At 40.0% G+C, this 16588-nt stretch overlaps 1 protein-coding gene across 1 annotated transcript in view; it reads right to left on the reverse strand.

Moving 5' to 3' along the window:
• The window catches only part of IL7 (interleukin 7), a 100476-nt gene extending 84141 nt beyond the window's left edge, over positions 1-16335 (reverse strand). Inside the window, exons 1-2 of the mRNA XM_007944670.2 lie at positions 15849-16335; positions 8103-8263 (exon numbers count right to left, since the gene is read on the reverse strand). Coding sequence (XP_007942861.2) covers positions 8103-8263; positions 15849-16335 — 648 coding nt within the window. The remainder of the gene's footprint in view (positions 1-8102; positions 8264-15848) is intronic.
• Positions 16336-16588: the final 253 nt, after the last annotated feature.

The following is a 16588-nucleotide window of genomic DNA, read 5'->3' on the forward strand; positions in this document are numbered from 1 at the left end:
GTTCAAACCCACCAGCCACTCCTCGGAAGGAAGGTTGGGCAATCCTACTTCTGTAGTGATACTGCCTCGGAAACCCAAGGAGGGATTGCTATGAGTCAGGGCCGACTTGACGGCACATAACAACAACAACAACAGAAATTCCAGTACAATGCTGAGCAGTCATGCTGAAAACAGGCATCTTTGTCTTGTTCCTGATATTAGGGGGGAAGCTTTCATTCTTTCACCATTGAGTATAATATTATCTGTGGGCTTTTGATAGATGATCTTTATCATGTTGAGGAAGTTTCCTTCTATTTCTAGTTTGCTAGATGTTTTGATCATGAAAAAGTGTTGGGTTTGGTCAAATAGGTACATCCATAGAAGTAGGAAGTGGATTAGTAGCTGCCAGAGACTGGGTGGAGGGAGGGATAGGGAATAATGCTAGTGGTTATGGTATTTCTTTCTGAAATGATGAAAATGTCCTGGAATGAGACAGTGGTGATATGCACAACTTGTAATATATTAAAAGCCACTGAATTGTACATTTTAAAAGGAAGAATTTGTATTTCATGTATTATATCACAATAAAATAATTTTAAAATGAGAAAACAAAAATAATGAAGGAACTTAAAAATTCAACTTCACTATCAATCAAAGGAATGTAAATCAAAACAATAAAATTATTTTTCTAATGTCTTAGCTGATATTTTAAAAAATAAACACACTCAATGTTGCCAAGGGTAATGATCTCATATACTGCTGCAGAAACTATAAACTGGTCCATCCTTGCCATAAAATAATAATACCTATCAAGAATCTAATGAGCCCTGGTAGAGCAGTGGTTAAGCATTTGATTGCTAACTGAAAAGTTAACAGTTCAAACCCACGAGCTGGTCTGTGGGAGAAAGATATGGCAATCTGCTTCCATAAAGATTATAGCCTTGGAAACCTGTGTGGCAATTCTACCCTGTCCTATAGAGTCACTATGAATAGAAATTGACTTAATGGCAACAAGTTATGAAGACTCTTATGATGTTGATTCCATTCATCATTCACCACAATTCTAGGAATCTATATTCCATAGTTAGCAGGCCATACAGAAAGAGGACCTTTTATGAACCTTCCTTTCCTCTGAAGTAAATAGAAAGAAGGAGTCTCACATTTACCTGGCTCTGTTTTGATTCTATATTATACCACATCACTTCTCTTTTCTTACTTCTACAACTCTATTCTATGTCCTTATTCCCTCATGTAATTTATCTGGTGATTTTAACAGTATCCTAAACCATCATCCAGCTCTGTCCTGGCTTAGATGCAGGCTTTCCCACTAACAAACTGGGCAAGTATGGGTGTCAGAATCTTTATGAAATGGAGGTTAAAAGAGTACCTCTTTCATATGTGTGTTGTGAGGATTGAATTAGTTAATTCATGGAAAACACTTAGACCATAATAAAACCAAACTCCAAACCAAAGTCACTGTCAGCATGTTGATTCTAACTCGTAGCAACCCCCATTAGGTTTCCCAGACTGCAAATCTTTGTGAAAGCAGATGGCCTCATCTTACTTCCATGGAGTAGCTGGTGGGTTTGAACCACTGACCTTTTGGCTAGGAGCCAAAGGCCTTAAGCCCTACACCACCAGCCATAACAAGCAGTCATAAATGTTGGTTTTATTATGTTCTTAACTTTCCTTCAGGAACTCTAGTGGCATAGAGCCTTAGGCATTTGACTGCTAGCCAGAAGGCTGGCAGTTCAAACCCACCAATCACTCCTCAGAAGGAAGGTTGGGCAATATACTTCTGTAGTGATACTGCCTGGGAAACCCAAGGAGGGGTTGCTATGAGTCAGATTTGACTCGACAGCAGTGAGTTTTTAGTTTTTTCACTTTATTTCTATATTTGTTTTATCTTCCCATAGTTGTTGTTGTTGTTGTTATGTGCCGTCGAGTCAGCCATATATATATATATATATATGTATATAAACTCACTGCTTTCAAGTCAATTACAACTTTCCAAGGCTGGAAATCTTTATGGAAGCAGACTGCCTCATCTTTCTCTGTGTACCAGCTGGTGGGTTCAAACCACCAATCTTTTGGTTAGCTGACAAATGCCTTAACTGCTACACCACCAAAGCTCCTTACCAAGCATGACATCCTTCTCCAGGGAATGGTCCCTTCTGACAACATGACCAACATAGGTGAGACAAAGGCTGGCCATTCTCGCTTCCAAGGAGCATTCTGGCTGCCCTTCCTCTAGGACAGACCTGTTAGTTCTTTTAGCAGTCCATGGTACTTTCCGCATTCTTTGCCAATACTACAGCTCAAAAACATCAACTCTTCTTTGGTCTTCCTTATTCAATAAAAACCAAACTCACTGCCATTGAGTTAATTCTGACTCATAGTTAACTCCTATTGGGTTTCAGAGGCGGTAAATCTTTACGGAAGTAGATTGCCCCATCTTCTTTCCACAGTGTGTTTGAACCACCGAGCTTCTGATTAGCAGTCAAATATCTTAGGCACTGTGCCACCAGAGCTCCTTCAGGAAACTATGGATCTTTGAGATTCAAAAACTGTCACGCATTTTTAATGTTTTCCATTGTTTCTATTATTATGTAAGTGCATAATAGATATTCAATACGTATTTACAAAGTAAATGAAAATAAAACATACTCATTTAAATGTGTGTTTTAATAGGTATAGTTTTTAGGACTTAAAAAGTATTTAATATGTTTGTTCCTATGTTTCATTGTTTTTAAAAAATTGAAATGTTCTGGGTGGCTCAAATGGTTACAAATTTGAATTTGTTAAGGTTGGTGAAAGCGCCCTGACATACTGTTTAAGTCTTTAGTGATCAAACTCTTTGAGCATCAATTTCTCCATCTTTAACACGGGTTTTAACATAACACTTAAGCAAAGCAATGTCTGTAAAGCATCCAGTACATGCTGAGTGGATTTTTTTACTAGCTTTGTTGATATAAATAATTCTTTGTTACTTTCCTTCTCTTTCTTTCCAATTTAACACTTCCTACCTACAGACAAAATGATTATGACTATCATGGTATTGCTCACTTAGATTAATCAGTTTGTGCAATCTTCCACCTTTGTGAACTAATCTACTTAAGTTGTTGTTATTGTTGTTAAGTGGCATCGAGTCATTTCCGACTCATAGCAACCCTATGCACAGCAGAATGAAACACTGCCCAATCCTGAGCCAGCTCCATAATTCTTGCTACACTTGAGCCCTTTGCCACCACCACTGTGTCAATCCACCTCCTTGAGGGCCTTCCCCTCTTTCATCGACCCTCCACCTTACCAAGCATGACATCCTTCTCCAGGGAATGGTCCCTTCTGACAACATGACCAAAGTATGTGAGACAAAGTCTGGCCATTCTCGCCTCCAAGGAGCATTCTGGCTGCACTTCCTCCAGGAAAGACCTGTTAGTTCTTTTAGCAGTCTACAGTACTTTCAGCATTCTTTGCCAACACCACAGCTCAAAAGCATCAACTCTTCTTTGGTCTTCCTTGTTCGTTGTCCAGCTCTCTCATGTATATGAGGTGATTGAAAATGCCTGGCTTGTGTCAGGCGCACCTCAGTCCTCAAAGAGACATCTTTGTTCTTCAGCACTTGAAAGAGGTCCTTTGCAGCCGATTTGCCCAGTGCTATACGTCGTCGACTCAACAGCAAACAACAACAACAACAACAACATACGTCGTCTGATGTCCTGACTGCTGCTTCCATTGGCATCGATTATAGAACCAAGCAATGTGAAGTCATTGACAATTTCAATCTTTTCTCTATTTATCATAATGCTACTTACAGGTCCAATTGTGAGGATTTTTGTTTTCTTTATATTGAGATGTAATCCATACTGCAGACTGTATTCTTCAATCTTCATCAGTAAGTACTTCAAGTCATCCTCACTTTCAGTGAGCAGTGTTGTGTCGTCAGCGAATCGCAGGTTGTTAATGATTCTTCCTCCAATCCTGATGTCACATTCTTCTTCATATAGTCCAGCTTCTCGGATTATTTGCTCAGCATACAGATTGAATAAGTGTGGAGAAAAGATACAACCCTGATGCACTCACTTCTTCATTTTAAATCATGCAGTGTTCCCCTTTTCTGTTTGAACAACAGCCTCCTGGTCTATGTACAAGTTCCTCATGAGTACGATTAAGGGTTCTGGAATTCCCATTCTTCTCAATGTTATCCATAATTTGTCATGATCCACACAATCAAATGCTTTTGCACAGTCAATAAAACACAAGTAAACATCTTTCTGGTACTCTTTACTTTGAGCCAAGATCCCTCTGACATCAGCAATGATATCCCTCATTCCATGTCCTCTTCTGAATCCAGCCTGCACCTCTGGAAAGTCTGTCAATATACTGCTGTAACCATTATTAAATTATCTTCAGTAAAATTTTACTTGCATATGGTATTAATTATATTGTTTGATAATTTCTATATTCTGTGGGATCACCTCCCTTTGGATTGAGTACAAATATGGATCTCTTCCAGTCAGTTGGCCAGGTAGCTGTCTTCCAAATCTTTTGGCATAACTGAGTGAGTGCCTCCAGTGGGGTATCTGTATGGTGAAATATCTCAATGGGTATTCTGCCAATTCCTGGAGCCTTGTTCCTCACCAGCTTTGACCTCTTACCTCCATACCATTGGTTCTTGAACATACACCACCTCCTGAAATGGTTGAAGATTTATCAGTTCTTTTTGGTACAGTGACTGTGTATTCCTTCCATCTTCTTTTGATGTTTCCTGCATCATTCAATATTTTTCCCATAGAATCTTTCAATATTGCAACTCAAGGCTTAAATTTTCCCCTCAGTTCTTTTAGCTTGAGAAATGCGAAATGTGTTCTTCCCTTTTGGTTTTCTAATTCCAGGTCTTTGCACATTTCATTATAGTAATTGGTTTTGTCTGCTCGAGCTGCTCTTTGAAATCTTCTGTTCAGTTCTTTTATCTTGTGATTTCTTCCATTTGCTTTAGCTACTCTTCACTCATCCATTTTGATCTTTTCTGACATCCATTTTGGTCTTTTCTTTCATTCTCATATTTTTAATGAACTCTTGCTTTCTTCATGGATGATGCTCTTGATGTCATCCCACAATTCTTCTGGTTTCCAGTCATTGGCGTTCAATGAATTAAATCTATTCTTTAGATGGTCTCTAAATTCAGGAGGGATATATTCAAGATCATATTTTGGCTCTCGTGGACTTGTTTTAATTGTCTTCAACTTAAAGTTGAAATTGCATATGAACAGTTGATGGTCTGTTCCACAATCAGCTCCTGGCCTGGTTTTGGCTGAAGATACTGAGTTTTCCACTGCCTCTTGCCACAGATGTAGTTAATTTGATTCCGGAGTACTCCATCTGGTGAAGGCCATGTGTATAGCCACCTTCTGTGTTGTTGAAAAAAGTTATTTGCAATGAATAAGTCGTTGGTCTTGCAAAATTCTATCATGAGATCTCCAGTGTTATTTCTGTCACCCAGGACAAATTTCCCAACTACCGGTTATTCTTCTTTGTTTCCAGATTTTTCATTCCAATCACCAGTGATAAGCAACACATCTTGATTGGATGTTTGGTCAATTTCAGACTGCAGAAGTTGATAAAAATCTTCAATTTCCTCCTCTTTTGCTTTGGTGGTTGGTGCATAAATTTGAATAATAGTCATATTAACTGGTCTTACTTGTAGGCATATGGATATTATCCTATCACTGACAGCATTGTACTTCAGGACAGATCTTGAAACATCTTTTGTGATGATGACTGCTATGCCATTCTTCTTCAATTTGTCATTCCCGGCATAGTAGATCATATGGTTATCTGATTCAAGATGGCCAAAACCAGTCCATTTCAGCTCATTAATGCCCAGGATATCAATCTTCATGTGTTCCATTTCATTTTTGACAACTTTCAATTTTCCTAGATTCATACTTCGTACATTCCATGTTCCGATTATTAATGGATGTTTCCAGCTGTTCAACTGTTTCTCCTCAATTTGAGTGGTGCCATGTCAGTTCATGGAGGTCCTGAAAGACTTACTTTATTCATATCATACTTCATCCATACTCTAATGAGGCAACTCTTTCCCAATCCTATTTTGAGTGCCTTCCAACCTGAGAGGCTAGTCTTCCTTCACTGTGTTGGACAATGTTTTCAAGCTATTCATAAAGTTGCCCAGTAACGTATCAGACAGTGTTTCTTTGCTATTCATAAGATTTACCTTGGCCAATTTTTGAGAAGTAGAAGGCACCCTCCTTCTTCCTAGTCTGTTTTAGTCAGTAAGCTGCGTTGAAACCTGTGCGCCATGTGCAACTCTGCTGGCATCTGAAACACCAGTGGCAAAGCCTCAAGCCTCACAGCAATGTACAAGCCTCACAGGATGACAAACTGACAGACAAGTTTGTCTCCCTTAGCTGCTGGAAACCTCTGCACCCTCCTGTTACCTAATTCATACCTGAAACCTGCCACTCTGTGGTCCCCAGCCACTCCTGGTCCCTCCCTTTCCTGGCTCTAGGGGGCTCGGGCTCTTCTTAAGTAAAGTAGGTTTATTTTATTTTGTCTTATTGTCGTTGTTGTTGTTTTTGTTGTGTGTCTTAATAAGATAAATTCCTCTGCATTTTCAGAAAATGTGCTATCAGTCTGGTGGATAAAGCTCTCCTTCTTTTGAATTTTCCATAGTATCTTTTTTTTGGCAAAATTTTACGCACATACAATAATATGTAAATATTACTGAACTATGAATACTAGTTCATTTAGTTCATTCTCTATCCAGATAATAAGTCATTATCTTGACCCCATAAGTTTCATTTAGTAGCATCCATTTAATGTAGACAAATATATAGCAAGCACCCTAAAATGCAGGCAATAATTACCCTTTATTGTGCACTTTTTTTTTTTCTTTGTCAGTGGGCAAAATTAGAGACCTCTGTGACACAGTGGTCAATATCATCTTGTATTTCCCATGCCCCTCCAAAAAGTATAACATTGCTTTCCATGGCATATTGCCACCTCAGTATGAGTATGTGGAGGAGACAGTGGAGTTGAAGAGGGAGGCAAATTAAACAATTTATCCCATCTTATGGACATTTGAGAAGGTTTTCCTTTGCCAGTTGGGGCTTTATTCTGATTGGAAAGGTCTGATTATCTCTTAAGTCAACATATCCTATTGTATTGATATAGCTCTAAAACCTTAGCAAAATTAAATCAATAAATTACATACAGACAGACATATATATGCATATATGCTATTGTTGTTCGGTGCTATCTAGTCAATTCTGACTCATAGCAGCAAACCTGTGTTGACATGTAGGACATGGCCTGGCTCTGTGCTATCCTCACAATCATTGCTTTATTTGAGCCCATTCTTACAGCCACTGTGTCAATCATTTTGTTGAGGGTCTTCCTCTTTTTTTGCTGACCCTCTACTTTACCAAGCATGACGTCCTTTTCCAGGGATTGGCCCTGATCACATGTACAAAGTTAGAGAGATGAAGTCAACACATCCTCACTTCTAAGGAGCATTCTGGCTGTACTCTTCCAAGACAAATTTGTTCATTCTTTTGGCAACCCATCATATATTCAATATTCTTCACCAATATCATAATTCAAAGGCATCCTCTTTGGTCTTATTTATTCATTGTCCAGTGAGGCGACTGAAAATACTGTGGCTCAGGGTAGGCACACCTTAGTCCTCAAAGTGACATTTTCACTTTTTAACACTGTAATGAGGTCTTTTGCAGTAGATTAGCCTAATGCAATATGTTGTTTGATTTCTTGATAGCTGCTTCCATGTGTTTTATCTAAACACATACTTAGGTTAAACAAACAAGTACACACCTCTTTCCTTGTAATATTTTAACAATATACTCTTTCATTTTACCTAATGGAATGTTTCTACAGGGACTAGCACTGTAAGAGTAGTTAAAAAAAAAAAAAAAAGCAGGCAGTGCAGATGAATTACGCTTTCAATTTTAGCAATGATATATAGGACTAAAATGGATAATTGTGGATATTTTATGATCTGAGAGAGAATTATTTTTAAAAAGAACTAAATAACAGAAGTTCCAATTTAAAATCATCCCAAGGAAAACAAAACAAGCACATACCAATCCATTGATGCTGATCATTAGGACTTTTTCGTATTCGTTGCCTTCTTTTCCTTCAATATCACAGTCAGATGATGCTACTGGCAACAGAACAAGGATCAGGGGAGGAATTCCAAAGATATACCTAAAAGAAACTAAATTCAACATTAAGTAAGAATAAGCTAAATGTTATGTCATATTTGATTGTAATGTTTCACTTCCAATAAATTTTTAAAATTGCACCTCAGTTTTTGGATAGTAGAGGAGAGTGTAGCATAGTGGCTAAGGCACTTGACTGCTAACCAGGAGGCTGGCGGTTCAAACCCCCCAGCCACTCCTTGAAAGGAAGATGGGGCAATCTACTTCAGTAGTGATAGTGATACTGCCTCGGAAACCCAAGGAGGGGTCACTCACTATGAGTCGGGTCCGACTTGATGGCACATAACAACAAATAACAACAACAGAGGAGAGTGAACCCTAAAAATGAATATTATGTATCAAAGTTCAGTGAGACATCATTTTGGAGTTTAGGTTTTTGTCACTTATTTTTTTAGAAGTTATTCTTTGGGGAAGTTTGGAATAGGTATAATGAAAGCAAAGACTGATTTTGAGAAGCATTCTAGCAATATATCCAGTTAACCAGTTGCCTTTAAGTTGATTCTGACTCAAGGCAGCCCCATGTGTATCAGAGTAGAACCATGTCCATAGGTTTTTGAAGTAGATCAGCAGACCTTTCCTCCAAGGCACCTCTGGGTAGACTTGAACCTCCAACTTATAGGTTAGCAGTTGAGAATACTAACCATTTGTGCTACACAGGGACTCAGGGATATAATGATGGGTTGACCTAATGTTGAACGTGCCTGTAAGACAAGACATCCAAAGAGAGTACAAGTAAATAAGCTACATATTGTTGAAATTTTATAATCTATGGCATGTAAGAGGGAGCTCTGGTGGGGTAGTGCCTAAGGCATTTGACTCCTAACCAGAAGGCTGGCAGTTCAAACCCACCAGCCACTCCTCGGAAGGAAGGTCGGGCAATTATTGCTACAGTGATAACTGCCTCAGAAACCCAAGAAGGGGTCGCTATGAGTTGGATCTGACTTGATGGCAGTGAGTTTTTTTTTTTTTAAATGGCATGTAAATGTCAGTTGCTTTCTGACCACCATGGAGATAGTACTGCACTGTGATTACATTTTTTTTGTCTTTAATGAGGGTTTTATGCTTCCTAAAACTGTGATAAAGGTTACATTTATATTTTGGGATCCCTCTACCTGTCCTTTCAGTATCTTTTTTCCTTACACTGAGGCTGTGCCTCTAAGCCAGAGGCCTATATCTTCTTCACACACAACTCTGTCAAGACCCAAGTCTGACTTGTTGCCACATGAAAAAAGTCAATAATGTGCTTCCAGGCAGTAACAACACACTGCATAGGAAGAGATGTGGGGATAAGACTCTTATTTCCAGCAACTAAAATCTGGTTATAGAGGGAACTCTGTCTTCATAAGCCTGTCATAATGTCTTATTGCATCTCTATGTAAACTCTGAGTTGCACCTGCAATATATTCCCTATAATTCTCTCAAGTGAAATTTAACTATATTTGTCGACTGCAAAATATTTCACACTTTTTTTCTCTGATTAAGAGTACTAACTATACTCCTTCAAATCCAAGGAACTAATATTGTGCTCATGGCCTAAAGACTTAAGCATATTATTGTTTTTCTTGTTAGTGGCAAACAAGTTGATTCAGATCCATGGCAACCTTATGTGTGCAGGCCTGTCTTCTAAGTCGCCTCAGGTTAGATTCAAAGAGCCAACCTTCCATCTAATAGTCCAGGGCTCCAGGACCATTAGGACTCCAAGTATATCATAAAGTTCTCACTAACACTTTCATTCATTACATTATCTGTCTTATAAAAAAAGACAGTAGTAATTCCCCATATGTTAAGTGCTATTAATGACCTACATTTTTACAAATAAAGTAGACTAGGTAGCAGGCATGGGAACGAAAATAAATCCTACCTCTCATCTTCAAATGTGACTGATATAAAAACTAGGAGTGAGACATGGAATCTACTCATTGCTTTGCTACTAAATGTCTAAAATATATGACAATTAAGAATTCCCTTAGGAAATTAATGATAACAGTGATGTTAGTTATCTTTAATTGTGTATCTACTATGTGCCGTTGTTAGGTCCCTATATTCATATTATTTCTACTCATAATCTTGCAAGTTATTCTTTTTTATAGCACACAGATCATCATGGCATATCTTGATTCTAGTCCAAGTTTGCCGACTTGCCAATATTTGATTAAGAGTGGCTATGATTAGGAGCTCTGGTAGCATAGTGGCTAAAAGCACTTGACTGCTAACCAGAAGGCTGGCAGTTCAAACCCACCAGCCACTCCTCGGAAGGAAGGTTGGGCAATCCTACTTCTGTAGTGATACTGCCTCGGAAACCCAAGGAGGGGTCGCTATGAGTCGGGGCCGACTCGACGGCACATAACAACAACAACAACATGATCTATGATAACATGTAATCACATGCAATAATGCAATTTAGTCTCTTGTCTCCTCTACAACTGTTCTTCCATTCTGAAGGTCCTCAAACAATAATCAATTGGTAATTGCAGGTGGTCCCCAACATAAGATGGGGTTCCATTCCTACGACTCTGTCTTAAGTTGGTTCTGACATAAATTGAATACCAATCCACCAAGACAAATAAAGATCAGATTTATAAAGATAATGATAATAAAAGACAATAATAATGAAAAGAGAAAATGGGTTTTAAGAGGATATAATAAAATAAATAAACATGAGTAAGAAAGAGACAGATTTTTTTTCCCTCTCTACAGAAACGTTATCTCTAAGGTCTGCTTTTATGTTTTAATAAATGATATTGTTTTATTTTCTATGAGCACTGGATGTTCTGTCCTTTTCACTCCAATTTTCAGTAATTGTTGTTAGCTGTCATTGAGTTGGCCCCTAACTCATGGTGACACCATGCACAATGAAATTGGATAATTGCAATCCAGAGGGTTTTCCTGGCTAATTTTTAGACATAGATCAGCAGGGCTTTCTCTCCTAATCTGTCTCAGTCTGGAAGCTCTCCTGAAACCTGTTCAGCATCACAGGAATACCCCCTGACAGGCAGTGGTGTCTGTGAGTGAGGGCCACTGGTTGGGAATCAAACCAGATCTCTCTCCTGCATGGAAAGCAAGAATTCTACCTCTGCCTTTGATAATTAAGGAGCTCTGGTGGTATAGTGGTTAAGGTATTTGGTTGCTAACCAAAAGACCAGCGTTTCAAACCCACCAGGTACTCCATGGAAGAAAGATGAGGCAATCTGCTTCTATGAAGATTTATAGTTCTGCAAATCCAGTGGGGTCACTATGAGTTGAAAATGACTCAATGGCAGTGGGTTTGGTTTGGCTTTTGGTTCTTCAGTAATTGGTGCTCCCCAAACTCAAGTCAAACAATTTATTTATTGGATGGCATCTTATGAATGTTTTAAAATCATGGAAAACTAAATCATCTATTATAAGTAAATTAAATCACATCAGTTGATTCTGACTCATAGTGACCCCCTTAAGATTTCCAATCTACTTATAACTAGATTGTCAATTCTACAACACAATTTGCCCAGTCTGAAAAGAGTGTGTTTTGTTGCCCTTGTTGAAGAATAAATTAGCCTCAGGTAAACTTGTTATTGTTATGTGCTGTGGAGTGGATTCTAACTCACAGAGTGCCTATAGGACCAAGTGGACCTGCCCACAGGGTTGTACTCTTTACAGGAACAGATCATCATGTCTTGTTTTCTACGGATTCATTGATGGTTTCGAACTGCTGACTTACTGATCGTGTCTCCAGGGCTCCTCCAGTTAGACTAACCCACTGCCATCAAGTCGATTCCAATTCATAGTCACTCCTGTAAGATTTCCAAGGCTGTAAATCTTTACAGAGGAGCTCTGATAGCACAGTACCTAAGGCCCTTCACTGCTAACCAGGAGACTGGTGGTTTAAACCCACCAGCCACTCCTCAGAAGGAAGATTGGGCAATCTACTTCTGTAATGATATTGCCTTGGAAACCCAAGGAGGGATTTCTATGAGTCAGCTCCAACTCAACGGCATATAACAACAACAACAACAAATCTTTACAGAAGTAGATTGCCCCATTTTCCTCTCAGGGAGCAGCTGGTGAGTTTGAATTACTGACTTCCAGACAGACTAGAGCAGTGCAAAGCATAATGGGTTTGAGTTAAAAGATGGACAATTTTGTCTTGGTACGACAATAGGCTTATGTGACTAAGTGAATGGCAGAGCTCTTTTAAGCTTCATTGACCTGATTTCTAAAACGTGAAAACATTAGATTAAAAGATCTCTCAATGTGTCAACAAGATGGACTCACCAAGTAACTGCAACAATGGGCTCAAATGTAACAAGATTGTGAGGATGGCACAAGACCGGCCTGTGTTTTCTGTTGTACATAGGGTCACTATAAATCAGAAAGGAGCTCTGGTAGCATAGTGAATAAAGCACTTGACTGCTAATCAGAAGGCTGGCGGTTCAAACCCACCAGCCACTCCTCAGAAGGAAGATTGGACAATCTACTTCCCAAGGAGAGGTCACTATGAGTCGGGTCCGACTCAATGGCACATAACACCACCACCAACATGAGTCAGAAGCAACTCAAGAGCACATACCAATGTGTCTCCATGCTCTCAAACACCATGTTAAGAATCTACATGGCCATTCAAATACAGAAACTCTTAGGATTTTACATTACCTCAGAGACAATGCGGTAAGCCCAAGCAGCACCTTACACCCACATCTCTAGCTCTTTTACTAATGACTTTCCTGTTTAGTCTGCATTTGAACTTTTTTCTCCACACACTACATAGAGGTTCCTCAAACATAGTTTGAAGGTGCCTTTCTATATTGCTTTCACAATGGGAAGGGGACTCTACTTTTATTTTGTTTTGCTTGCATTGGTCTCATACTGCATAGATACCCAGCCCTCCCCTTCCACTGAACTTTTCATTAGGTTACAGAAAAGTCAAACCATAAGGGCTTGTGGAATTGTCTTTAGATCTTCCACAGGGATTGAAACTGGAGAATTTGTTTTCAGTAGGGAATTTGGTTAAACCAGAATATTGGTTGGCTAGAACCTTTTGTTGGTTTTTAATTTAAGCCAAATAATACATTCGATCTTCAGCTGAGTTATGGGGTCAGAGTGAACATAAATAAATTAGCTTTTACAGTTCACCAAGTCCATCTTTAATAAGTATATGGAGTATATACATCATTGTATATTGAGTGTCTAATACAAACATTACATAGATTACTGTCACAGAATTAAAAGTGAAATGTTCAAAAGACATTCAGGATGGGATGAGAGACATTAATTGAATGGATAAGGGTTGGCTTTAATACTTTTAATATGTATAATTGGTAAAATCACATAATGAATAAAGAAAAAAGTACTAAATAGTGGAAAATAACCATATATTGCACAGAAATGATTTTTTTAAGGTTGTAAAAATGAATTTGGTAATATTCAGATAAAGAGGACTCATGTTTGCTATAAACAATATTAAGATTGGACTAAAAATTATACCAACAAGTGCCATGATAAACACATAAGGAAATTTCTGTAGCCATTCATGATATTATATGCAATATTTCAGTTAATTCCATAAACCTCTTCATGAGGTAAGTATTACTAATTATTAACATTTTTACAGATGGAGAATCTGGTGAATAATGAAAAATTTCCCTCAATGCAATGTGTGTAATAAGAGCTAGGATTCAAATATAGGACTGTCAGGTTGAAGAGTCCAGGAACTGAGCTCTTAGACACTGAACTATACCACTTCCTATGTGTTGTCAAATGGAATGTACAAAGTACTTCCTGGCTGAGCTCTGAAACTCTGCATTACACTCTCTTGTTTTAAAAACACAACACAAGCTGTCATTCCACTAGGTTACCTGTGGGGGTGGATGTGAAGAAACTCACATGTACCAGTACAAATATGACATGTAAATTAATCCTATGAAATAAGATTGCTATTTTTGTTTAATACATTTAAACACTGATGTGGTGCCATGTATAATTAACTCTCCTTCATACCTGTTTAGCCTTTCTAATCATCCTTTTTTTTTTCTTTTAACTATTCCATTTTTCTGTACTCATTACCTAAAGCACAGAGCACAGCACATCCTCAACTTCTTCAGGCCCTAAACCAAAAGAAACAAACCAAACTCACTGCCATCGAGTTGATTTCGTCTCACTATGACCCCGCCTTGGATTTCTGAGGCCTATCACTACGGAAGTAGATTGTCCAACCTCCCTTCCCAGGAGTGGCTGGTGGGTTTGAACTACCAGCCTTCTGGTTAGCAGTCAAATGCCTTCAGCACTACACCACCAGGGCTCCTTCAACCCCTAAAAAAGTAGCAAAATAAAAGGGTAAAATGTAACCCCAGTTATAAACTTTTAGTGAAATCTCTTGGAACAAACTGCAGACAGCCACTCCTTACAGTCATTATCATTAGAAGTTTAGAATTCTAATATTTTGTTTGCTAACATGAATTTATGGCGCATAATTAATGTAGATATGTACTCAAGGTAGTAATGTTGTTGTTGTTGTTGTTATGTGCCGTCAAGTCGGCCCCGACTCATAGCGACCCCTCCTTGGGTTTCCGAGGCAGTATCACTACGGAAGTAGGATTGCCCAACCTTCCTTCCGAGGAGTGGCTGGTGGGTTTGAACCACCAGCCGTCTAGTTAGCAGGCAAGTGTCTTAGCCACTATGCTACCAGTGTCTTAGCCACTATGCTACCAGAGCTCCTTGTTAATATGCACACCTTAACTTCCTTTTCATGTTTTGCTTCTCCACATTAGATAAGGAGTGATGCAAAGATTAGATCTGGGAGTCCAGAAAGAAGTAATTGCAGGAGAATCAAGGACATTGTAAGGAAAATAAGGCTATGCGTAAACTTTAATTCTATATGAAACCCCTGGAGGACACTCAGAAATCTTGATCTTCCATAATCCACTGTCTTCAATACTTCTCCCGGCAAGTTTTTTTTTTTTTTAATTTTTTTTTTATTACTGAGTTTGTACTCCTTACCTATGTCACGTTTAGACTATTTGATACATATGAGAGGAGAAAGTGTTCTTTTGATGTAACGGAGTAGCTAGGCAGCGCACAGATCATCAGAGGAAAGAATAGCCTCCACGTTACTCCCCCCTTGCCCCGCCTTCTTCTGCTTGAGGAAGTACTTACTGTAAAACATTCCAGTTTCCCTCACCAGAGCTTCTCCCCTCAATCCCTTTCCCCCCTTTTTTTTCTTCCAGTAAACGTTTAAGTTCTTTCCATTTGGTCAAAAGTCTGCCAAAGGAATCCAGCCTGTCTCAACTCTGTCCTTGTCCATTTTAATTCCATATTCCGTTTAAATAAAATATATTACATCTCAGCCTAGCTCTAGAATTTAGACTCACTCTTATTAATCCTACTTCTAATGAGGAGCTGCATATAGGTGGGAAAAAAACTAAGAGACCCGAAGCTGCCTTTTCTTAGTGCCAGCCGGAGGACTGGGTTCCCAGCAAAAGGGAAAAGGTACAGCCCCGGTTGGAAATTCCCAATTTCTCTGAGGGGAACAACGGGGTTTTCCACGGACTTGTCCCTGAAGGGTTTAAAAGCGCGTCCTGTGGGAGCTCGGCTTTCACTTCTCCTGGGAGTGCGGAGCTGCAAGAGCCTAGCTACTCGCTGATCCCCGGGCGCCGGTGAGTAACTTGGCGCGAACCGAGTCAGAGGCAGGGCGGGTTGGACGCCGGGTTGACAGAGGGCAGCGCTGGCTGGGGGCAGAGAGAGACGGAGAAACAGAGGCGCTGGCTACCCATGCGACCTGGCTGCAGGCTGCCACCGCTGAGCGGAGCGAAGGCTGCAGCGCTCGTTCTCTGAACAGAAAGCAGGCGTCGGAGACTGTCTCGCAAACTGCCAGGCTTTGAAGCTCTGGGAGCAAGTAGCTATGGGCGACAGTACTCAGAAGCAGTTGACGGCTGCGCGTGAAAGAGCCAGTGTTTTCGGCAGGTCCAAAGTGCAAGGCCGGGCTGTTCCCGGACGCGCCTGGGCGCGGGGGCAGGCAGCGCGTCCCAGAGTCCCCCTGCGTGCCGGGCGCGCGTACCTGTGCGCCGGGAGAGGCTAGCGCGCTTACCATAGAACATGGTCTGCGGGAGGCGGGTGTAGTCATGATGACCGCAACAGCAGCAGGAGCAAGCTCTCACCGCCCATAGTCTCTCCCAGGATCCTGGTCTTCCGCGAAATTGCCCGGAGTCTGCTCCAGGCACGGCCGATTTGCAGCTGGTCCTTCTCACCCACGCCGCGCTTGCTGTTTCATCCATCCCAGGGGGGGCGGCACATACCACGGCCGGGCTCTGCGCTTTGCCTTTTCCATAACTTCCGTGGGAACGGCCGGTGGTGTACTTTCAGTTTCTGCTTTGTGC

The sequence above is a fragment of the Orycteropus afer genome, unplaced genomic scaffold, assembly GCF_000298275.1.
Source record: "Orycteropus afer afer isolate SDZICR_OR568_19922 unplaced genomic scaffold, OryAfe1.0 scaffold00129, whole genome shotgun sequence".
Taxonomy (NCBI): domain Eukaryota; kingdom Metazoa; phylum Chordata; class Mammalia; order Tubulidentata; family Orycteropodidae; genus Orycteropus; species Orycteropus afer.